Below are 23,533 nucleotides of genomic sequence, written 5' to 3' on the forward strand. Positions count from 1 at the left end.
CTCTTTGTGTGGATTAATGGGAAAACCCCAAAGTGGATATTTTCCTGTTTGGTTAACCTAAAGCCACTTTAAACCTTGTTGATTAACGGAAAAACATGGGACTAAGGCCAACATTTTGACAAAAAGAAACAAAGTTTACAAAATCAAGGACCAGAATAAAGACACACACTCAAGTCGCATGGAGTCGCATTACTCGTGTTATTGGTTGATTGTGATCAGGGCCCTGTTTCAGGAAGCCGGTTTAGTGGAAAAACTGAGTAAGTATACCCTGAGTTAACGAAAACTCTGGGTTTTCGGTTTCACAAAGCGAGTTCAGCTGCAGCCTGAGTGAGTCACTATGACGACACACTCCGTGAAGCTAACCTGCCCCCTAGCAGGTTTACTACAACTAACCCTGACTGTCTCCGCCCCTTTGTCGGAAACCTGACAGTAGGAAGTGTCGGACATGGCGTGCCACTTCCTTGAAGAGCCAGTAGATCGTGAAGCCCAAATTCTCCGCAGAGCTCTCCGCCGGGAGAGAGTGATCAGAGCGCGTTTGGACATTTTATCATTTCCTGATGATTTTCTGTGCGAACGTTACCGTTTCTCAGCACAATCTATAATTTATTTGGATAACATCCTCAGGCCATATATTACGCATGTGACACATCGCGGACATGCTCTCAGTTCATTGCATATTATTTGTATTGCACTTCGGTTTCTTGCAAACGGGAGCTTTCTGTATAATATTGGTGACGCTGAGCACGTTTCCAAGGCTACCGTCTGTCGGGCAGTCAGGAATGTTACAGTTGCACTGAAACGTCTCCTGTACTCGTCTGTGGTGTTCCCCGGTCACAGACCCACAAGATTTATCAAAGAGGGATGCCACAAAATTGCAGGTATCAGGATGAACAAAACTTAATGTATGATGTGGTGATACTTGGACTACTACTTAAATTGCACATTTATTTTCAGGGTTCCCAGGCGTGATTGGCTGTACAGATGGCACTCACATTCCAATCATTGCTCCTTCAGTAAATGAAGGAGACTATGTGAACAGGAAGTCTTTCCACAGCATTAATGTACAGGTACATAGTTCCCTGTAGCATGTCAAACTAACAAATTATTTCATCATAGTAATGGATGCTAATTTGTGTTCTCTGCACTGTGAAGATCATATATGATGCTGCCAACATTATCACAAATGTGGAAGCCAAGTGGCCAGGCTCTGTCCATGACTCACAAATATTCCGTGAATGTACACTGAGCACAAAATTTGGACATGGTGAGTTGAGAATACTTTAAAATATATAAAGACCAATTGCTTCAGGGACATTTGAACTGAAGTGTACCCTTCTGTCTTAGGAGAGTTCACTGGCTACTTGCTTGGTGATAGGGGGTATCCATGTTTACCCTATTTGCTTACCCCTTACCCTGACCCTGAACCGGGCCCACAGCAGCGATATAATCTGGCTAATTGCAGGACAAGAGCCAGAATTGAAATGACTATCGGAATGCTTAAGGCCCGGTTCCAGTGCCTGCAAAGACTCAGGGTCACCCCAGAAAGGGCATGTGACATTATTGTGGCATGTGTGATTCTTCACAACATTGCCACAATTAGAGGAGAACACTGTCCTTCTGAACCAAACATCAGCAGTGATCCAAACCATGAACATCCTGACCCTCCCACGGACATACAAGATGGAAGAGCAGTCAGAGACACCATATGTCACAATCATTTCTTTTGACCCATCACCTCAACATGTTGAAAGAAGAATAAACAGATTTTTTGTTCAACTGGCTTTATTGGTCGCCTGTATTTCCTGTACACAAAGTATTAAAAGATGTAAACCTCATAAAGTGTCTCTGTTGCTTCCTCCTCTGTAACAGCTGTCAATGTTTCTTCATTATTTTCCTGTAGTAAAGAAATAAACAACATTGCTGTTCTACTGTAAACTCATATAATCTGTGGAGTATTACTCACAACTGCATGTTGGTCTGGCTCAACAGGAGGCTGCACCAGATGCAGTACACCACCACCATCAACTGATAGAATATGAGGTTTATACAGGTCACTTATAACTTACAAGGGACCAAATGGCAATTAACAAACATACCAAGCACCTTACACTTCATTGTCATTATGCTCTCAAAGACAACCAAGGCTGAGGGAAGGCAAAATCAGTCGGAAAATAACTTCACTACAAAATAATTCATTATGGTAAAGAGTTTATCAAATGAATGAGTAGCACTGCAAAGGTGACTGTGAAGAAAGGATGTATGCACATCATGTATTATTTTGAATTTACCCCTTATGTAGGCACTTGTGTCTTGCGGGGTTATTGACTCAGAGGATGTCCCCGCAGAGATGCCTTCAGCCACAGGGCGCCCACTGTTTTGGCTGAGGGCCAACTGCTCAGCCTCTGTGAGTGGTGGTGGTGGAGGACCCCCACCTGTTTTTCGGGCCTCCGCTTTTTTTTTCTGTTGGCTATAACGGGCCACATTTGAGCATACAGAGTAAGCAAATATGTACTTGTAATGTGCTCAGATAATTTCAATAAGTGCTTACAGAAAGAAAATTAATGTAGCCTCTAACTGCAATTGATTTACATCGGACAAACAGACCAAGCACTATGGCTCATAATACAATTACACCTTACCTGTTTGGACTATATTTTTATATTTCATTTTTACTTGCTGCCAGGCACGTTTGGGGCCTGTTGGGTTGCACCTGCGCTCACATCACATCACAAAATAAAATGTATAAAATAACAAATAAAATAACATATGATAAAATAACGTGTTAAATGGGTGGAAATCCCTCGATCAATGTTTAAATTAACACTCACGCATTGACTCTGTCGGCTATGTTTTGCCATGCATGCTTTTGCAGCTGTGGCTGTGTTACTTTTTTCCGCGGAATTTGCATGTTATCGGCATATGCTGCCATCAGAATTTCGGCCTCAAGCGCTGTGAAATACATTGACCGCGCCTTCTTTCCCTCCGTCTCCATGGTGACTCGCTTAATCTGTGCTCCGCTTATCAGGGCTTTATGTATCCTCGTCCGCGCGCTTCACTTGGGGTTAAAGCAACTCCGCGTTGACTGAACTAATTGTTATCAGCCTTTCTGAAACGGAATATTCCGAGTTGGACAGTTCGGGGTTACTCAACCGTGAGTGTCGTTTTTCACTCTGAGTTTTCCAAACCGGCTTCCTGAAACAGGGCCCAGGATGATTCCTGGATGAATCTCTGATCAAGTAATTTTGTTTGCCCAGTTGAGCAACATGATTATGGAGGACCACAAGAGCCACACACACCCCCAAAAAATTTTATGCTGCAATTTTGAATTGTTAGTGCAATAAAATGCATTTGCAAATTCAGTTACAAATGTATTTTTTAAATTATTTTATTTATTTAAACATTGCAAAAGTAACTTATTATTTAATAATTACATTTTAAATAAAGACTATTTATAAATCAATATTTCAAAATGATTTATTAATCCATTGATAAATACGTCAAATCGAAAATGGATTTCACAAAAAAAGAATTAAACTCTCAAAAAACCCCTAATTTGACAAATGCCATTCGGCAGCTGTTTCTACACTCTGCCCAACACGGATATGTGAAGAATGTGAAAGGACTCTGCTGTGAAATGGAGAGCCAAATCTCTGAGTCTTTGCCTGCGGACAGCCTGACCACCTGTTAACGGTAACATTTTAACATGGCTAATGTTGGCACCACTGCATGTAGTGCCACAATTTTTTAAGTTAAAGAGTTTTTCCTTCCCACTTACACCAAGTTGTTGTTTATAGAAGGACATGTGACTGTTGGCGTTTTCTCTCTATTACTGTAGGGACTTCACTTTACAACTCAGAAAAAAGCCATGAGTTTAAAACACATCTTTATTTAAACCTTATAAAACTCAAAACCCTTCAGCATCTTCTGAAGTTTAATTTTCATGAAAATGAACATCAAGTTCATAATGATATATTTGTGTCTTCTGTGTGACACTTCCCTGCTTTTAATATTGTGCAGTGAAACCTCTGAACAACAGAGAAATTAAATATTTGCCATAATAAGCAACAAGTGACAAAAAAAAAAACTTATATAAGCTTCTTTCTCTATAACAAAGCTGTTTAGTGGAACAAGTTTATCTACAACTTGTGCTTGTCACCTCTACAGCCTAAAACAATAAAAATATGAAGTCAGACAAATATAAAACCAGAGTTTCCCCTGCATCATATGAATAAGACAATTAATAGAATAAACAATTGTTACAGTTAGTTATTGTGTAAAATAAATATATGCCGTATTGAGCTGAATAATACCTGTGGGATAATCATATTTTATCCCACAGGTGTGATTTGCACTGTCATTGCTCGCTCTACTATTAACACACATGCTACACTGACACATTTCTTAAACAGGAAACATTTAACCAGTCGTCATGTGAATTGTCATGTGAGATTTCATGTTCGTAACATTACGGAATCTTTTCCCACAGGTACTACACAAATATGGCTTCTCGCCTGTGTGAATTCGCAGGTGGTTTTGCAACTGTGCCAACTGAATGAAACTTTTCCCGCAGGTGCCACACGAATATGGCTTCTCACCTGTGTGAATTCGCATGTGAGTTTTCAATGTTGATAATTCTCTAAATGATTTCCCACAGGTGCTACAAGAATACGGCCTCTCACCTGTGTGTACTGTCATATGTCTTTTTAAACCGGACAGGCCACAAAATCCTTTCCCACAGGTGCTACAAGAAAATGGCCTCTCACCTGTGTGAGTTCTCATATGCCTTTTCAGGTTTTGCAGCTGAATGAAACCTTTCCCACAGGTGCTACAAGCATGTCGCTTCTCACCTGAGTGAATTTTCATGTGATTTTTGAATCCTGTTAAATTACTAAATCTTCTTCCACATGTAGTACAACAATATGGCCTCTCACCTGTGTGTATTCTCATGTGAATTTTCAAGTATACCATTGTAGCGTAGCTTTTCCCACAGGTGCTACAAGAATGAGGCTTCTCACCTGTGTGAATTTTCATGTGAGTTTCTAGTCCTGATTTATAAGTGAATTTTTTCGCACATGTGTTACAAGAATATGGTTTTTCACCCGTGTGGATTCTCATGTGTTTTTTGCACTCTGATGAGCTAATGAAGCTTTTCCCACATGTGCTACATAAATATGGTTTCTCACCTGTATGGATTCTCATGTGAATTTTTAAATTTGGTGTCTGGGTGAATCCTTTCCCACAGATGCTGCAAGCAAATGGTTTCTCGCCTGTGTGACTCCTTACGTGACATTCCAGTGATGATTTCTTTCTGAAACTGCTCCCACAGATCCTACAAGAATAAGGCTTCTCACCTGTGTGAATTCTCATGTGAACTTTCAAGTTTATCATATGCTTGAATCTTTTACCACACATGCTACAAGAATGGGGCTTTTCATCCGAGTGAACTTTTATATGACTTTCCAAATCTGATTTCTTGTAGAATTTTTTTCCACAGGTGCCACACAAATGTGGCTTTTCACCTGTGTGAATTCTAAGGTGGCTTCTGAAGGGTGATGAGAAACTAAATGTTTTCCCACAGGTGCTACAACAATATGGCTTCTCACCTGTGTGGACTCTCATGTGACTTTTCAAGTTTATCATCTGACTAAATCCTCTCCCACAGGTGCTGCAAGAATGTGGCCTCTCACCTTTATGAACTCTTAGATGTCTTGTCAAAGAGGATTTATAGTAAAAGGTTTTTCCACAAATGTCACATTTTACAGAGTTTTCACATGTTTCAGATTTACGCGACAGTCGCTTATTTCTGTTTATCTGAGGTCTTTTCTTCAGCTCTGCATTTCTAGTTGATTCCACATGCTTGCTTTCTTCCTGCTTCAGTACAAGATGCTCTCCCCTTTGACTGGTGCAGAGTTCCTTCTGTTCCTCTTTCATCTGTGAAGGGTCATCATTGTTTATACTTGAGTTCATCTCTTGATTAAAGTCCTGCTTGTCTGTGAGAACCTCCTCTTTACAGTCATGCTGTTGTGGGAAATCTGAAAGGAGAAACATAACAGGAAAACACACAATTGAGAAAATATAATCCTAACTATTAGCAGGTCTTTACTTTGTGAGCATGTCACTCACATTTACCAATGAAATTTATTCTTCAGTTGTGGCAGATCATTTTGGACACTGGTGCAAGTGACTGCATAGTTCTTGGATTCTAATTTGCAAAAATTATCTCAATATTTCGATGTTTGTGATTATCAAACTGTAGAAATATATCTCTCATTAGCTGGCTGGTTTTACAAACCTGTGCTGCGTAAGTTTATTTCTGGTTTCCACATGTTATCCAGGAGTCTGAGCTGTTCTTCCCCGGTCCAGACGATGATGTCTTCAGCTTCCTGCTTCACTACAAGCTGCTCTCCCTCTCGACTGATGCAGAGTTCCTTCTTTTCCTCTTTAATTGGAGGAGGATCTGGGTCCTTTTGGTCCAGGCTGTTGTTCCTCTCCTGGTCATCCAGACCCTCCTCTTTCTCACAATTCATTTTGTTGTGGGAGGTCTTGAGGAACAGTGGGACATAAGAAAAATGTTACCAATATGATGACAGGAAAATACAGTTGTGAGCAAAGGCTGCCATACCTGGATGTGACACGTTCACTCTATCTGCTGTTTAACACGTTAGTGACTTAGAAAACACATTCATGTTAACTGCCGCCGTTTGTCACAGATTAACATGGGCACCAGTCTGCTCAACAAGATGTAATATTGTGGCTTGACTTACTGCGCCAGTCTGCACGCCAAGATACTAAACCCTAGTTTATTGTGAATGTTAGTGCTGTATAATGAGCAGTCCATTTACATGATTTAATGCTGGAAACAGTCTATTTTGTCCTAACAGAATGTTTTTATTTCAGGATATAACCTGAGGCGCTAACTGACAGGTGATCTTTGTCAGTGCATGAACATGTGCATTGGTGAGTTCAGAGCACTGCAATGATCAGTGTATTAAATGAAGCTGCAGGGCAGATGTGGTGGATCTTATGGAAATAATCTATTGTAACAGACCAACCTACAGATTTTTATCAGAATAATGTCGCTCCTGCCTTTGGTTCTGGTTTGGTCTGCGTCAGTCAGTGCTGGATGTCTCAAAAACAGCTCTTTACAATCAGCACACGTGGACTTTATTTTCTTTGCAGCTTTGCAGGAGCTGAGTCTTCTAATGTCTGTTACTGTCCTGTATACGCTCAGCGTCTGAAAGAAGACTCCATCATAGCTCTGTCTGAATGTATACAGTTATTATGCTCACAAGCTTGTGCTTGCTGCTCACTGTGTGGGAGAGCCTGCAGGTTCAGACAGAGGGAGGCTATTTTGGCCCCTTATTATTAGTTTATACAGGCCAAACATAATGTTGCAAAAAAAAAAAACTCGTTTAAAAATTCACTTTCGGAACACCTGCCCCCGCAGGCGGCCGCGGGCTGAGGGACAAAGAGCCGATGGTAGCACAGTGCTGATAACAGAAGCTTCCTGTCACCGACTCTTTGATTTTAATGTATAAAAACCAGCTTATAGTAAAGTCACTCTCCCCTGTATCTTATCGGATGCTATATGCTAAAACCCTTCATTTAAAAACAAGAGGAGGACTTGTGTTATTTCTATAAAAACCAAGCTCACACCGGCTCATTGATTTCAGTCCGTTAGCATTCAAACTGAGCTCGTGCGCGCTATGTTAGCTCATTGACACCGTCACAGTTTTACACACCTGTTATGTGTCACTCTATCTCAGCTGTCTTCATATCCTGCAGTCTGCTCTGATGGTTGATCTCCCCCTCATACCGCACGATCGATTTTTAACCACCGGTAGTCTCTAATGTTGACAAACTCTCTGAAATACGGAAATGACGCCTGAGCACTGACAGTTGCGTCACTTCCGCCCTTCGCCGTTGGATTTTGGGCAGATTAGAGGCATCAAAAGCCCACACACACACCCCTCCCCCATGACTAGACATCAGCTTTCTTTGATGTTAAAATTCAAATGGTTTTGTGGTACTAAAATGTCTATAAAATAAGGGAAACAATCTACGTACACCTGCTTACATTTCTTACTGTGTTTAGTTCTGGGGGATAAATTTAAATGGCAAAAGAAGAATCATACGGAAATTAACTCAAAGCTGGCAGTCTGGAAATGATGGTTTACCCATAATTGTAATAATGAGATCAAAACTCTTAAAGTCCCTTTCGAGCACAGAGTTAACTGAACGTAATTGAATGATGTCATGTGATGGATTTTATAGCCAAAAGTACCATCAGGCTCTAAGTGAGGACACACAAAAAAATAATGTTTACTTAAAGTGTCTGACAGTTATAGAAAGCTACTGCATTCATAAAGTGTTTATCCAGTTTTATGGTAATTGTACGGAGTATTTTAATTCATACTACTTTATACTTCAACTTCACAACATTTCAGAGGAAAATAATCGTTTTATTCCAGTGATATCTGACAGTTTTAGCTTTGAGTCTTTACACATCATGCTTCATACAAGTATCCCAAATGTCGTAGTGAAATTTAAAGATACAAGTCACAAAATAAAAGCAGGTTACAAAATAGTAACGATTTGTCTTTCCCATGAATCATCTTAAAACCATTCAGATCTCATCTTCTGACCTTTTCGAGGGTCCTGATTCCATAGTTTGGGAAGCGCTGAACTGTAGTAGTTATATATTAGTAGTATTTAACTGACAGGGCATATGCAGAATGAGTTATTTTACTGTAAGTGCTACTCTTGTAGTAGAGAATTTTGAAACTGTGGCACTGGTTTCAGACTAAAGTACAGTTGTAATTTTACCTCAAACAAAATGTCAGTATACTTCAATAGTGAATGACTAAACAGGGAAGCGGTTTCAGACTTAAACTGCAGTTTAGCTTTTAAGGTCAAAGGTGAGATCTGATGAGGTCTCAGCACTCGAGGTCGACCATCCTCTCAGGCCGGGCTGACTGGCATGTGCTCGGTGGGGTGAAAACGTTGGGGTCGCTGATTCCCAGCTCCAGGCTGAAGAAGCGGGTGGAGGTGGTGACACTGCTGTTCCTCGTGTAGGTCTCCTGCACTGGGTAGCAGTCCTTCATGGTGTAAACGCCCACCCAGGTCTCATCTGGTGGAGAGACGAGGACAAGTTACTGAAATAGCAGATTTCAGATGAGGTGCCAGCTCTGCCTCGGTGCCTTTTCAGAAGCAGCACACAAAAACCAAAAGTTTTCTCACAGTGGGTAGTGGGAGTTGTGGCTGTATTGGCAAATCATTGGAGAATGTCTTGTAGTAACCCCTCTCAAACCAATAAAAACAATCTTCCCAAATTTTGGATCAACCACTCTTACCTCATCTCCACCACCATGGCTCCAGTGCCTAATCTAAAACTGTACCAAGAAAAGTGCAGTCAGATTTTGGATGTAGGAAGAATCTGACTGGGAACGGCTTTCTTTTCAGCATGACAGTGATGAAACACACTGCCAATAAAAGCATATTTGGATAGAAAAAAAACCCACTTTCAGTCATGGACTGGCCTCCACAGAGCCTGAACCTTAATATTATTAAAGCAATGTGACAGAGAATGGAACAAAAAGCAGCCAACATCCACAGAAAAGCTTTGAATGTCCTTCAAGACGTCTGGAGAACTTTTGCTGAAGATTATTTAATAAATTACAAGAAAGTTGCCTAAGAGAGTTCAGAGAGTTCAGGCTGTGTTGAAGAATAAAGGTGGTCACACCACATATTGACTGTCAAGCCATCCTTTCAACTCCTTATACACCTATATACTGTTTATTACATTTTCCTAGATAAATATAAAGGAACAGTACTGCACAGTACTGTATATTAGTGTGAGGTAGTTCACGAAAGGATGCATGTAAAATGTAGAATTACTCTTTTTCGTGGAAAAGAAGTCATTTAGAAGCTACAGCCACTCTCATAATTCAATAAAACCACAGTGAAAGGGCTTATTGTTATTATAAAGCAGCTGCAGGACGTGCTGAATTTACGCTAACACTGACCTAACTCTTCAGCACTCACTATGGCCTGTTTGAAAGCATAAAAATCTCAGACTTACGTTTGCGTGCCGGCTTCCTATCTGACCACTCCTGAACCTCAATGCTGTCCCCAGGGCCGCCGATGAAGTATTGATCCTCAAAGGTGGAGTTATCAGGGACGTCGAAGGGATCCCAGGCTTCAGTCAGAGCGATCTTTGAGCATTCCTTCGTCTTCTGGTCAATCTGGAACATCACCATGCTCTGATACAAGTAGATGTACTCAAAAAACCTGAAACAAAGAGGTTAAAGAAGTTTTTGGATGGGACTGTGCAGAGGACAAAAGACACAGAGAGCGGTGTATAAACACAAACAGTGGAAAAAAAAAGATCAAATAGATATTGCTTGACTCATAGTTTTGAACTGTGAAAAAAAGTCTCACCACCAAGCATCAACCTACGGAGCTAAAAGCCAATCTCAAGATATCAGAAATTGTAGTTCCCCTAATGTCCACTAGAGTCCGGCTCCACAGCTGAGTCATTCTGCACAGACTCCCAGGTTCAAATGACCGATTTTACAGTAGAACTAATCATGTTTACAGCCTGCTACAAACCCATTTTTGGTGTCTATGGATAGTTTTCCCCTTGATGAGAACTCTACAGAGGCTGATTTAACTGGAATGTGTTTTAATCATTTCTATGTTTGGCCTCAGCTCCAGTAAATCCAGTGAAAGAACCGGAGCGCTCCACTGTGTTTGTCCTGTTGGTGCCTTTTGGAGCATTTTTAATAAATTATCTAACAAATCGTATATCCTGGTGTTTAAGAAGTTTGTGCTTCAGTTTTGGTAAAGTCTAATATTTTATTAGTCTGTTACTTGCTGGATCTGTGTGATAACACTGCATGGTCTCATCCAAACATGGTCACATCCAGTTGAAGCAAACCACCTGAGCAGTGGCCAAAACATAAAACATTCAACATTCAAATCGCAGAATCCAAAACCAGTGGGCAACATCGTGGCTCCTACTTCCATTTCTTATGCACAGAAACTATAGGGCATCTATTTCGGCAGCAAGAAAACTGTCCAAGAGTTTGATAGTGTCTCTGTCTTCTAAAGTCTGAAGATGGTTACTTTTGGCAGGATAGTCCTCTGTGCCCAAACCAAACACTCCAAAGTCGCTCTGTGGCCTCGTTTACCAGCCAGGGAACATTTCACAACTCCAGACTTTAGTCCAGGCTGAGAAGTGTTCAAACAGACTGTTTATGACCCTTTTTAGAACACAAAAATGCAAAAAACTAAACAAAACATTGTTTTATAGATTAATAGTACAGTTATAAGTCAGTCTCTGATGTGTTTTTTAATCTGATCTTTAGCACTGATGTGTAACGCATGGGAAAATAATTTATCCATTAATCGAATATGACCTTTATAATCATTATTACTACTACTATTATTACTTTTTGTAGTGTTTGCAGTATAAATAACTATGGGTGTAAATTATGGGTTGGTTTTGTGAATAAAAATACATATAAACTATAAAACAAAGCCGATCTTACAGAAAAGAAGAGCTTAAAGCTGGGACCAAATCCATTATAAATCAGCTTTATTAATGATTATTAATGATAAATGGAGTGATGCTTATATAGATGATTTGGAGATTATTAAGCGCAGATTTACAGCTGCAGCTTGTTTTGTTGTAACTCTTCACACTGACTGTGTGCAGTAATAAAACGCAGTCTGTAAACAACATGTTTACTTTGTGTTTATTTACTGGTCTTACCTCTGACACGGGGTGTGCTTCTTGTGCTGCTGCAGGACTCGGATCCTCTGGTTCAGGGCGTCGTACGAGACGGCGGCTCGGCTGTTCCTGCCGGTGCTGTGGTCGTACACAACCCACCTTCCCTCCCACTGCAGCGGGGCGACGCAGGGCCCGACCGCCGGGGACGCATCCATCCGCGGGAGGACGAAGACAGAGGCCCCAGCAGCGGCCACAAACACGAGCAGAAGTCGGTGCATTGTGCCCGAGTCCCGTTCACTACTAACAGCCCGGCAGATCCCTAGAATAAAGAGGAGATGGTTTTCCGGTTTTATCTTTCAAAATTAAAGCACAGGTAGTTAACATTTTCCTCCAGATATTACAAAACAAGCACATAATGAGGAAAATATAGACACTTGTTTCCGCCACTGAAACAAAAAAATAAAATAAAATAAAATTCAGATTTAAATAGAAATTTCGACTTATTATCTGAAAATTTTAGTGACTGAAACTTCTGAATAAGTTGATTTCAAGATTCTTAAGTCGAAAATTTAAGTTAAAAAGTCACAATTTTGAGAGACTGGCCTTAAATTTAAAATAAATGAATAAAAATCTGTTGGAAAATACTACCTACAACAAACTTTACAGTTACAAACACCTAAATTGTTAAACGTTAACTGTAATATAGATGATATTCTATCTCAAAAGTTTGACTTACTCAGAAGTAACTAACTAGACATTTCGAGATATTGAAATGTTGGCATCATTGTATGGATGGTGAAATATATTCTGCAAAAACAACAAACAACTTATTAAATAAATATTAAATTAATACAAATATAAAATGGGAAAACTTTCTAGAATTAGATAATCCTATCATTCGCTCATTTAGATCTATCTAAAACGGTTTGTTTGTTGGGCTGCAGTCATTGGTTGGTCGATCAGTCGGGTTCATTCTTTTTGCGTCACGTTGTGTGCGGCGTGGCCTGATGACGTCTCACAACGCTGGACAACATGGCGAAGAAACAACGTGGGAAAGCCAGCTCGTCGTCAAAGACGGCGGGCATCGAAAAGCCCGCAGAGAGTTTCACCTTGTCGCTGGAGTCTAGCGACGATGAAGCTCCAGAGGAGGTGACCTTTGAAGACTCCAAAGCTGCGGCTCTGCGGAGCATGAAACAGGCGCTGGATACCGCTAGAAGGTAGCTAACCGCTAGCTAACCTGTGCTGGGACGGTTGGGCCAAACTCCATTCAAAAAACTTTGCATTCAGATGTCTCTATTCCAGTGAACACTACAGATACATTACGTAATTTTTACGTAGGCGTATATCAAATCGGCAGCACGAAATTTAACAAAATTCATGTTCACAACGTGTGTATTTTTTAGCTGTTGTGTACTCTCAGACGCACAGCTCTGTGTCATCAAATTGGTCTGGATCTTTGAATTGTTTGACGAAGTTTAGTTGGGCTAATGTCTAAAAGAGAAACTTTTCAAGCGTCAAAAAATAAACCCGATATGGACTGCACACTCAGAGGCCTTTTTATTAGCCACATTTGTAACAGTTCTGTCATAAACTTCACGTCTAGTCAGATTTAAGGGTGACCTCAGCAGGGCCACAAACGGATCACTAAATTATCCTGAGGCGTTTGCCGGTTTTTGCAGTATTTTCATACATGAGGGACCAACATTATGCACTCCACACTGTATATAAATGCCACTTGTTTTGCACATATTCAACTCTGTATATTTTATATATTATTATTATTATTATTATTATTATTATTATTATTATTATTTATTTATTTATTTATTTTTTTAAACTATTTAATTTGTAAAAATGTGTATACACACACACACACACACACACACGTAGGAAAATATTTAGTATACACATCCAGAAATGCATACACTATTATATATTGTACATATATTTATTAGTTTCAGGTTGGCCATTCTTGTATTTTGCTCGTTTGTGTTGTTGTGTTTGCACATCTCTGTTGCTTGTGGGGCTCGCACACAAGAATTTCACTCGCATGTGCTGTGCCAGTGTGCCTGCACATGTGATGTGACAATAAAAGTGATTTGATTTTGATTTGAATATTAGCAGTCCCCTGAGAATGGCTTACACTTGATCGCCACCAGCAAAAATTCCCCATAAGTGTTATTACATTATCAGCAGAAGCTGTACAGTTGTGTGTTTGTGTCATTGTTATCCATAAACCTGATGAAATGCTCCTCTGTTTGCAGGGAAAAGCAGCTGCTAAAAGAGAAGAGGAGGAAGAGACAGGAGCTCTTCCAAGAACAGAAGGTCAGTGTGTGTCATTTTAAATGGTTTCAAATACTTTCAGAGGCCTGGACCCTGTCTAACCCTGAGTTTTAAGTTTTACAAATGCATTTACCTTCTTACCAGGGTGCATAACCATGGTAACTTCTCATGAAGTCATAACCTGCTCCTGAGAAAACATATGGACAAGTTCAAAACTACTGCCTGCTGAACAATGGATCGCCTAGAAAATGGTGTCACCAATCCTCAGAGCTCACTGCATTGACACTAATATGAGCTAAAGTATTTTTTTAAAGTCTAAAGATGAAATTTACATCACCCTAACACAAGCGGACTAACAGATTCAGAAAGTGCAGAACCTGTTTAACTCCCATTACAGTCTGACTATTGATTTTAGTTTAAGTGAAGCCAGATCAGGAGAGCCTGAGTATGCTGAAGTTGCTTCATAGTTCAGGATCCAGGCTCAACCCAATCACACATCAGTGCTTTCTTTTATTTTACTTCTATCTGAAAAGAGTTCAGAGGGTGTTCATTTCAGAAGGAGACACCGCTGTGCTGTTTGAGGTGTATTAAAGCAACATTAAGGAAATGATGGGGAGGAGAGTTTTATTTATTTTTCTTCATTATTGTTTTTAATCCCTCTGCCTGTGAGTCTTCTTCACTGCAGGGTGGTTAACTTTGCTTAGCTTTACAGTAAAGAGGCAGGAAGTAGCACGCCTGGTTTGATTGATTCTGGAGGAGGATGTCAGTGTTTTGTTCTAGTCCCATTCTTGACATTTTTCACTTTAGCTCAAAATGCAAAGTGACGACAAACAGTTCTCTCTTTTTGCCTTTCAGTGTGACCTAATGCCGTAGAAAAACTAAAAGATGTGTGAACCTGCAGTTTCACAGACTGTTTTCTCCACAGAAAAGAAAACTCTTATCGGCTGACGTGTTGGAGGAAATCGACTCAGCTTCCTCAAAGTAAGTTTACCTGTCTAATTCTTGGATTTAACACATCGTCTCCATCAACTCACTCAGTGCTCACAACATTTGTTTGTTTTTCTTTTCTCCAGGAAGCAGAAACAGTCTGAAGATGAAGGTAAAGAAGCTTTCTTAATACATCTTTAACCATTTAGCTGATGCTGTGGAAGGACTGGGCACTGATTTGTAGAGCAGCAGATTGAACTTCAGATCTGTGACTTCAGCTAAATCAACCTGTCCTCACCCAGGTGAACAGGAGGAAAAGCCAGAAAAAGAGGGGGGAGATGGAAAGAAGAAAAAGAAAAGGAGTGGGAAATTGGCAAATGCCCGGAAGTATGTCAATGTTTTTAAACCATTTTATTTCAGAGTTTAAGAGAGACACTTTACTTGGGTGGACTTGCCAGATTCTTTATTATTTAGTGTGGTCAGCAAATACCTTGTTGTTGTTACACATTACCAGGCACCAATAGAAACAAGAGAAAATGATGTATTTGAAGACAGGAAGTGTCTCAAACTAATATTTTTCAGTCTAATTTAATGAAGACTTTGCTCCAGCCTGTCCTCATGAGTTTCTCCTCCAGCGATGGTTCATGATGGTGGAGCTGGAGTTCATTAGCAGGAGAGACCCACTGATTGTTTTGGGAACATCTCTGCAGATAAAATATTGGTAGACAAACTTTGATTCACTGATGAAAGCCAGTTTGCAGCTCCTCACCCACCACGATTAGACAAAATCTGTTGTTACCAAGCACTTCACTGACTGCTGGACCCACTGATCAGAATCCACTCAGTGACATTTCAGAGAGGAAGTGAAGATGCTGAAAACCTCTCAATAAAATAATGATACAGAAATGTGATACTTTCATTGTTCTCACCTCATTGGGCACTTTAAATTTAGGATATTAGTTGGACTCTGTGTGCAGAGACTTGTTTTAATTCTCAGCCTTTTGGATCCAATGAAAGTGCATGCTGGTGCTACTGAAGAAGTCTCAAACTGATCCTGATATATGTGAGATGATCATTATTCACTAAAGTGAAGCTGATCAAACACGCATTCTTCTTTCCGTCCTTTTATTGTACTCGTGTTGTTTGTCAGTCTGAAGGGGAAGTACACAGTGACGACGGTGAAGGAGCGAACGCTGGCGTCCTTCCAACAGCAGGTGGCCGAGGAGTTCATCCGGTCCAGACTGTACGGACCAGGAACCTGCAGGACCACAAGTAAGCTGGTGGCGCCGCCATACTTAATTTTTTGTCAGGTTTTCTACTCCATGATACAGGGAGATGCATTTCTGCAGAGATTTTATCACCTTGTTTGTTGTTCTTTGGTCTTAATACTGAGTGAACACAGCTTCTGTGTTGCTGATGTAAAATGAAGCAAACACCTGCAAGCTACACTCTGTGGCAGTAGTCTGTAAAGACGAGGATCTGTCTCAATTTGAGCTTTGCTACAATGACGTCCCGTCTCACTGAGAGGCGCTCGCTCTCCCGGGCGTCCTGCTGCAGAGACCGCGACGACATTCACAGCTTTCAGTCTTCAGACTTTCAGACCGGCGTTCTGCTCAGTGTTTTTAATCTTAATGTCCTTCTGCTTTCAGATAATGAGATGCTGTCCCTCCAGAACAAGAAGGGGTGGAATAAAAGTGCGGCAGTGCAGTTTGTCAAGAAAGACTGGGGTACGTTCAGAACAAGCCTGAGATTGATGACCAGAGGAAGTTTACTTCAGCTTTTACAGTCCAGTTGGTGCAATGTGTCGTCCAAAGATAAGAAGCTTAAAAAGGAAAAAAAAGAAGACTTTATTTTTTCTTAACTGATTACTTTCTGCAGTTTGTTATAAAAGAGATGGTGGGGCCTGAATACAAATCCCAGAAAAGTCTGAAGCTCTAAAGATGGTGGAAATATGAGCCAGTGATGTTGATGCTGGACATGTACAGGTGAGGTTTACGGTGGCCTCAGCTGTGTGGTGGAGGCGGGCAGGTTTACTTATCGTAGTAAAGGTGGATGGTTTTTTTGCTTTCTACTATGAAACTGCGTGTAGATAGAAGTATAATTTCTAGAGAATAAATGACCAGGGAATTAGGTGTTGCAGAGATGGCCGCAAAGTGGTAATACTTTAATTTAGATCTTTGGTCACCCCAATTACAGCCAAGTACACAGTGATTTCAGCTTTATCTGTAAAATGGGGTCAAAGGCATGAAAAGTTTGAGGTCACAGTTACAGATGGGTTCATCGAGAAGTTACGGTAAAACCTGTTTGTTATAGAAGTCTTTGTGTGAGACGAGTAAAGATATGGTCGAGTCTCTGCAGGCTTTGCACACCTGGATTGTGCACACCTGCACATTGTTTAACTGTCATTGGTTTGATCTCTTTAAATCTTTTACAGAATTTTGCGGTTATTGCCACACAGGTCAGATTTATGCCATGATATTTATTAATGTTGTTGTCACCACTCACCAGGTTTTCTGCCCCTGAGGCTTTTCGGGAGAGATTTTACCGCCATGTTTTTTGTTCTTTGGTCTTAATACTTTGTGTTATTGATTTAAAATAAACACCTGCAAGCTACACTCTGTGGCAGTAGTCTGTAAAGACGATGATCTGTCTCAATTTGAGCTTTGCTACAATGATGTCCCGTCTCACTGAGAGGCGCTCGCTCTCCCGGGCGTCCTGTTGCAGAGACCGCGACGACACTCCCAATTTTCAGTCTTCAGACTGGCATATTTACTCTCGATGTCCTTTCTAAAGGGTGTTTGAGTTGGAAAGCTGTGGGGACATAAGTCACATTTAAAAAAAAAAAAAACCAACTTATTGGTCTGATCTTTCAGCCTCTAAGGAGAAAGCCAAAGCAGAGAAGCTGAAGAAGAGGTGGCTCCACAAACAGCAGCTTCCCTCCTGTTGATGGGACGTAAGCAAGCAGCCTGTGAGCACACTTCTCCCCACGGCTGTTTATAAGGACTCAAAACAGTCAGCATCACTGAGGAGGGGGTGGCAGCACTGTTGAAGCTTCAGGATGGGACAGTATACAGACTCTGAACTTGTCACAGAGACTCAAAAGACTGAGATCCTACCAAACTAAAGTCCTTCAACAGGTTCTTCATCACGTCTTTACCAAGAAGCAAAGGTTTTATTACTGCGTCTCCAAGTTTGTAAGGCTTTAATGTGAAGTTCTTGTGTTTTGTGTTTTTCTGCAGTCGCTTGTGTTAAAGGTGTTTTCATACCTGAAAGGCCAAAAATCAGATGTTTGCTCTTTTTTTTCTGTAAAAATTCTGTATGAATAAATGCTGATTGTTTTCTATTTCATATTTTTGAGATAAAAACCCTGATGCTTTCATCAGGTGTTCGTTTGCATTCAAAAACAAAAATGCAAAAGATGACGTGGTTGAGTATCAGCACAGCATCTTTGGTAATTAAACTTACTCCAGACATAAGAGAAAAATAGCACTCAAATAATCCTGAGTTGAAATATGAAATGACAATATTTAGAAGACAAAAATAAAAGTTGAACTATAGGGCCAATCTATGGACATTTTACTGTGAATATACATATTTATGGGTAGTTTATCATGAAATATGTACATACACAGCTTTTGTTATATTTTTTACTATTTTCAGTCCAAAGCACTGAATCCTTCTCAGATACAAAGGCTTGAAAAGTTGGGATCTGTCATTAAAGCTCTCGTAGTATCACATCCTGTCAGAGCACTTTGCTCTCAGACTGCAGGCTGACTTGTGGTTTTTAAAGGTAGAATGAGATGAAGTATCTTGTTCCTGTAGAACCAGCTCCCAGTTTGGGAGAGCAAAGCCCTATTTTAAGATTAGCCTTCAAAGTGTCAGGCAACCCTGCACCTTCCATGCTGCTGGGGGACTTTTCATGATGCACTGAGCAGTCTCCACTCACCTGTATTCACTCCCCATGAGTTTATATGCCTTTATTTTCTCTCCCTCTTAAATATTTTTTTTTTCCTCTCTATGCCTTCAATTTCTCCCTCACCTCCCCTACCAGTGGGCTGGTAGATAGCTGGCCCTCCCCAAGTCTGATCAAAGGTGGTTCTTCCTTCCCACAGTCGTCAGTTCTACTAATATGGTATAGGCTGGTCATTGGGCTTCATTCACTGAATTTTGTTTCAGTTATTGTAAAAGTGCAAGAAACCCCAGAGTTAAAGAAGAATCTTTGAACACGTCATTTTGAATTAAACTGAACTCGATTTAAACTTCTGCTTCAGGTGTCATGCAGCATCCACACACGTGCTATCATCATTTGTCATTTTTAATATAAATCTTTTCACCCTCACACAAATTGCACATTTTTTTTCTCCAAATGGACACACAGTCAGCAGTGGACAACTTACTGGTTGACATCTTCCTTATACACCGTGAACTGGCTAAAAGAAGGAGAAACAAAAAGAATAAAATAAGAGACATCTAACTTGATCTTACCACCACTTTACTATGGCATGCATAGGTTTCAGACCTTACTCAGAAAGAGACAACAGACACTTTGTCTAAGAAGTTTTCTAAACGATGCCGTGACTGCTTGCGATCCAAAGAAACAAACAAACAAAAAAAAAGAAAACAAAGAAAAACAAACCAAAGTACAGAAAGCTTGGTTCCACCGTGAGGAAAAATACCAACTCTGGATTCCTGGGTGGATGTGAGGGCCAGGGGCTAGAGGAAAAGATGGATGTTGTGTCAAGCGAAAGCCTCGGCCTTCCTGTTTCTCTGCGAGTGGCGAGCATGAACACAGGCCTAAAAAACACAGCTGCGATACATTTTTGGTTTAACGTGGAAGCCACAGTGCAGGTGACAATTCTGGATTTTTTTCTTCTTAAAGTCTTTTTTCTTTTTACATCTTTACAGACTAAGAGGCCAAAAACAAACAAAAAAAACCCCCTATTCTGTTAATAAAACAAACCCGCAAGGTCACGAAAGCTCTCCTCTGAGGGGTGATGGGTAAAAATGAACACCTGTATGCATTTTCAGGAAGTTCAGAAATAAAAACTGGATAGATTTACTCCCTGGTAGCATTTTGCTGAGTACAAAAAAAAAAAAAAAGCTCTGGGGGCAATTTGGTGGTAATCATTAGGAAAAATAAAAGAATTTAGATTTCTGCTATCCAAGTTAAAAGTATTTACTGTTTCTATGGTTTAAGCTGAACTAACAGCCTCTCCATTAATACAAAGAGAGGGGTGAGGTTTTGGCACCCACTGATGACGGTACTGGTTTGATTAAAGACAGTTGGAGCCAAGTTAACACAGGATGAGGACTGGAGATGGTCATGAATAAGGTCATCTTCAGGTAAAGATACAGATTAATGCATATATATAAATATATATAAGTTCTGAGGCTCTGCCATAAAAAACAAAAACCATCACCGATTTAAATGTAGCTGATCCAAGGTCATTATGTTGTGCACCTGTGGATCATTTGCAGGGTTACCTGAAACACAGATCAGTTGGAAGTCCTGTTCTGACATTTCTGATACATGTAAGAAGTTGCAGGGCATCAAATCTGACTAATTTACTCTACGACCAGCTGCTGAATGATGGCACACATGCCACACAATTTCACTTCAATTATACAAATGTTCTGCCTCAGGCATTACAGTCTCACTCCGAGGGATCAATTTACATTGTTCATCCATTCAGTGTGATCACGAACACGCTGGTGACGTGCACGGCTTTGTGCGTGGACCCTGTGGACTCCTGCACTGAAAACTGCCGTTTGTTCTCACGAGCTGTAACCTGAGAGACTTGGCTCTCATTATCAGTGGTCTTCAGCATAAAAGTGGGGTCAGAATGATGGAACCGGACGTTTGGGATCTGGGATCAACAATGCAGAGCACAACAGAGTGATGTAACAGAAGCGGCAACACTGAACGCAGTCGAAAGGTGCACGGGAAGAAGTCCCTGAAGTAGAGGTCAGCCACATTTAAATCGAAGGATTTTCTTCTTCTTCTTCTTTTTTTTTTTTTTTTTTTTTAAGGGCGGGGTCTTGACTTTATGACGTACTCAAGGAAAAAAAACAAAAACACAGTTTTTTGTTCTGTTTTTTTGTCTTGTTCTTTTAGGAGACAGGAAATTTAAGTTTGACTTTAAATGGCTTAAATGGCTGAGCTACCTCAGAGGCCGATTTCACACCAGCTCAGTTTTTCTCATCTGATTTAAATGACCAAAAGTCGAGTCAGCATTCAATAGAGGCACAGGGGCCAATCAGCTGCTTCTAAACCAAGAATGATGAACAAGAGGGTATTTTGGCTCCTGAGTTTGTTGGGGGTTAAAGATTAGCATAGAGAGATACAAAAATAAATATTAACAATGTTTGGGACAAATCTTTTGTGTGGCTGAGGGTTTACCAAGGAGGGAGGGAGGGTAACAGATAAAATGCAGTCAGAGGTCAAAGCAGGGCTCCTACACAGCGCAGTCATCATAGAAAATCCAGCAGAAGTGTCTGAAGACGCTCTCAGCTCGGCTGTAGTGACTTCATGGACAACATGTAAAATCTGCAGCCAAGTTCTTAGAACTAAAAACCTGTTTTTTTCCAGAATTTTCCAGGCCTGGAATTTGTGTCAACTTTCACCTGTGTAGGAACCCTGGATTCAACCAAAGAGGAAAATATTACAAACTGGGAACAACCAGAACACTTCAGGGGTCACTGGTGTCAGTACAAAGCATTAAAGGACTGTTTTGTTTTTTTTCTGTGATTTCTATAACTAAATATGTCGCTCTATTGATATAATTTTATTTTGTTAAATTCATATTTAAACGTTAACATGTACACACGCTCGTCACTGGTAATCGGTAGAATCGGGACCTTTATTATAATAAGTTGGAGGAACTTGCTCTCGCTGGCGCTCAACAAATATACTGTGAATGCAAGTAACAATAATTAATATATTGATAATTAGAATAATAATAAGAATAATCATCGTCATCTGCACCATGCCTTGTAAACCTGGAAAAACTAAACAAAACAAGAGCCAGGTAACCCCCCCCCCCCCCACGTCTGCCCACTTCGCCGAAGAAAAACAAAAACTAAACAAAAGATTAAAAATAGGGAACGCTGAGTCGAGACTGTAGATTCTCTCTCGCTTCTCTGAAGTCCCGAGTCCACGTACGTCACACATATCTTCGCCGATGTCCTGAAGTCAGTGGAAGGTAGCAGGAGGGAGGCGGTGCAGAGAGGGTGAAGATTTACGGAGGGGGGGGTAGGCCATAAGGTTCGCATTGGCCGGAGTTTGAGCAAGCCTCGGTGAGGTGGACTTTTCAATCCCAGCATCAGCATCAGCTTGCCTCCGTGTTTATTTGTGTGTGTTTTCTGTGTGTGTTTGCCTGGTAAGCCCCAGGTTTACAGGGACCACGTTAATGGTGGGTCAACCATGGCGGCCACTTGTCTGTTTTCTTATTGTTGCCCCCCCGCCACCCCTCCCCTCCCCATTTATGTTTGACCAGAGATATTTCTTAGCAGTCTGTCCACCCCCGGTTTGATTCCTCCCCCAGGAATGCGGGGACTGTGGCGCGTCCACATGAGTTCAGCCCCCCCCCCGATTATTTTTTAAAGTCAGCTACTGTCAGTTAGATGGAGGCAGATGCATGGGGAGCCAACCGAAGGTGGAGGTGTAATTTCATATTTATGATGGAAAAGGAGGTGGTGTCACTCTAAGGATCTGCCCAGAAATGTCTTCTGACCCTCAGCGGCGTTCAGCAAAAGCAGAACCAGAAGCGAGTGAGATGGTTGACGTTCTATGACGGCGTGCAGAGGAATGCCTCCTCGGCTAATAGGACTACACTGACTGAGGAGTTGGAAAGAAGGATTTCTGGACAGGCCCTTGGAGTGTGTGTGTGTGTGTGTGTGTGTGTGTGTGTGTGTGTGTGTGTGTGTGTGTCTGCGTGCGCACGGGGCTAGTGTAGGTAATCGTCCACAGAGGCAAAGGCGCAGGAGCCGCTGCCAGTTCGTGCCATCATGGCGAGGCATTGGGCGGCCTGACCCACGGCCTGGGCCAGGGGAGGCTGCTTGGGCAGGTTGTGAGTCTCTGGAAAGAAAAAGGAAAAAAAGAAAATTGTGACTGCAGGTAATATCAGGAATTGGTAGGTGCAGTGCTTGTTGGACAGTCATACAGCATCTGGAAGTCATTTTAATTGAACGGCTTTATTTTCAGATTATTGAACTGAAAAACTTCAGAATCTGCAGGAAAATTGTGTTTAACAATGTCTGTAAAGAATTTCTGAGCTTAAAAACATCACATTACATGATAATCAGAATCAACATATCAACATGCAAAGGACAATTTGATATATGGTTAAAAAAAAAAAATCACTGGTGTTTTGGAAGCAAGTCACATTTTCCAGCTCACTCAGAATGAGAATACCTGCTCAGTTCTGCCTTCGGCTGGATAGCAGGTGCACTGACACCTTTATCTTTAAGGTTAGTTCACCTGGATTTAAACACATGTCCTGGTAATATGCAGTCCCTAAGATATGCTGCCTGTCTGTCTTAAGATTTCTGCAGCAAACCACATGCAAAAGTTTTTTAGCATTTATCACA

The 23,533-nt window shown here is 40.9% G+C and overlaps 4 protein-coding genes and 1 long non-coding RNA gene across 5 annotated transcripts in view; 2 read left to right on the plus strand and 3 right to left on the minus strand.

Annotated features, from left to right (window-relative positions):
- Positions 1-231: 231 nt before the first annotated feature.
- On the plus strand, positions 232-3,203 carry LOC146647492 (uncharacterized). The gene is made up of 3 exons (XR_014908535.1): positions 232-878; positions 955-1,067; positions 1,153-3,203. It is a non-coding gene; the product is annotated as an uncharacterized LOC146647492 (long non-coding RNA).
- A 13-nt stretch (positions 3,204-3,216) lies between these two features.
- On the minus strand, positions 3,217-7,884 carry LOC146647493 (uncharacterized). The gene is made up of 3 exons (XM_085389519.1): positions 7,743-7,884; positions 6,293-6,542; positions 3,217-6,032 (listed from the first exon to the last, which is right to left on the minus strand). Exons 2-3 carry the CDS (start codon positions 6,525-6,527, stop codon positions 4,417-4,419), a joined length of 1,851 nt encoding a protein of 616 aa, XP_085245645.1. The 5' UTR covers positions 6,528-6,542; positions 7,743-7,884; the 3' UTR covers positions 3,217-4,416.
- A 557-nt stretch (positions 7,885-8,441) lies between these two features.
- epdr1 (ependymin related 1) lies at positions 8,442-12,053 on the minus strand. The gene is made up of 3 exons (XM_085389624.1): positions 11,777-12,053; positions 10,082-10,290; positions 8,442-9,130 (listed from the first exon to the last, which is right to left on the minus strand). Exons 1-3 carry the CDS (start codon positions 12,010-12,012, stop codon positions 8,937-8,939), a joined length of 639 nt encoding a protein of 212 aa, XP_085245750.1. The 5' UTR covers positions 12,013-12,053; the 3' UTR covers positions 8,442-8,936.
- A 687-nt stretch (positions 12,054-12,740) lies between these two features.
- On the plus strand, positions 12,741-18,292 carry nol7 (nucleolar protein 7). Its single transcript, XM_085389623.1, has 8 exons — positions 12,741-12,951; positions 13,999-14,059; positions 14,943-14,998; positions 15,091-15,116; positions 15,247-15,331; positions 16,095-16,216; positions 16,594-16,671; positions 17,818-18,292. Exons 1-8 carry the CDS (start codon positions 12,767-12,769, stop codon positions 17,889-17,891), a joined length of 687 nt encoding a protein of 228 aa, XP_085245749.1. The 5' UTR covers positions 12,741-12,766; the 3' UTR covers positions 17,892-18,292.
- Positions 18,293-20,933: 2,641 nt separating this feature from the next.
- Positions 20,934-23,533, minus strand: part of ranbp9 (RAN binding protein 9) — a 30,221-nt gene continuing 27,621 nt past the window's right edge. The window contains exon 14 of the mRNA XM_085389522.1: positions 20,934-23,021. Within this exon, the coding sequence (XP_085245648.1) occupies positions 22,891-23,021 (131 nt within the window). The 3' untranslated portion in view covers positions 20,934-22,890. The remainder of the gene's footprint in view (positions 23,022-23,533) is intronic.

This window comes from Rhamphochromis longiceps, linkage group LG18, assembly GCF_057381845.1.
Source record: "Rhamphochromis longiceps isolate RC_006_pf linkage group LG18, R_longiceps_female_GT1.1, whole genome shotgun sequence".
In the NCBI taxonomy this organism is placed as follows: domain Eukaryota; kingdom Metazoa; phylum Chordata; class Actinopteri; order Cichliformes; family Cichlidae; genus Rhamphochromis; species Rhamphochromis longiceps.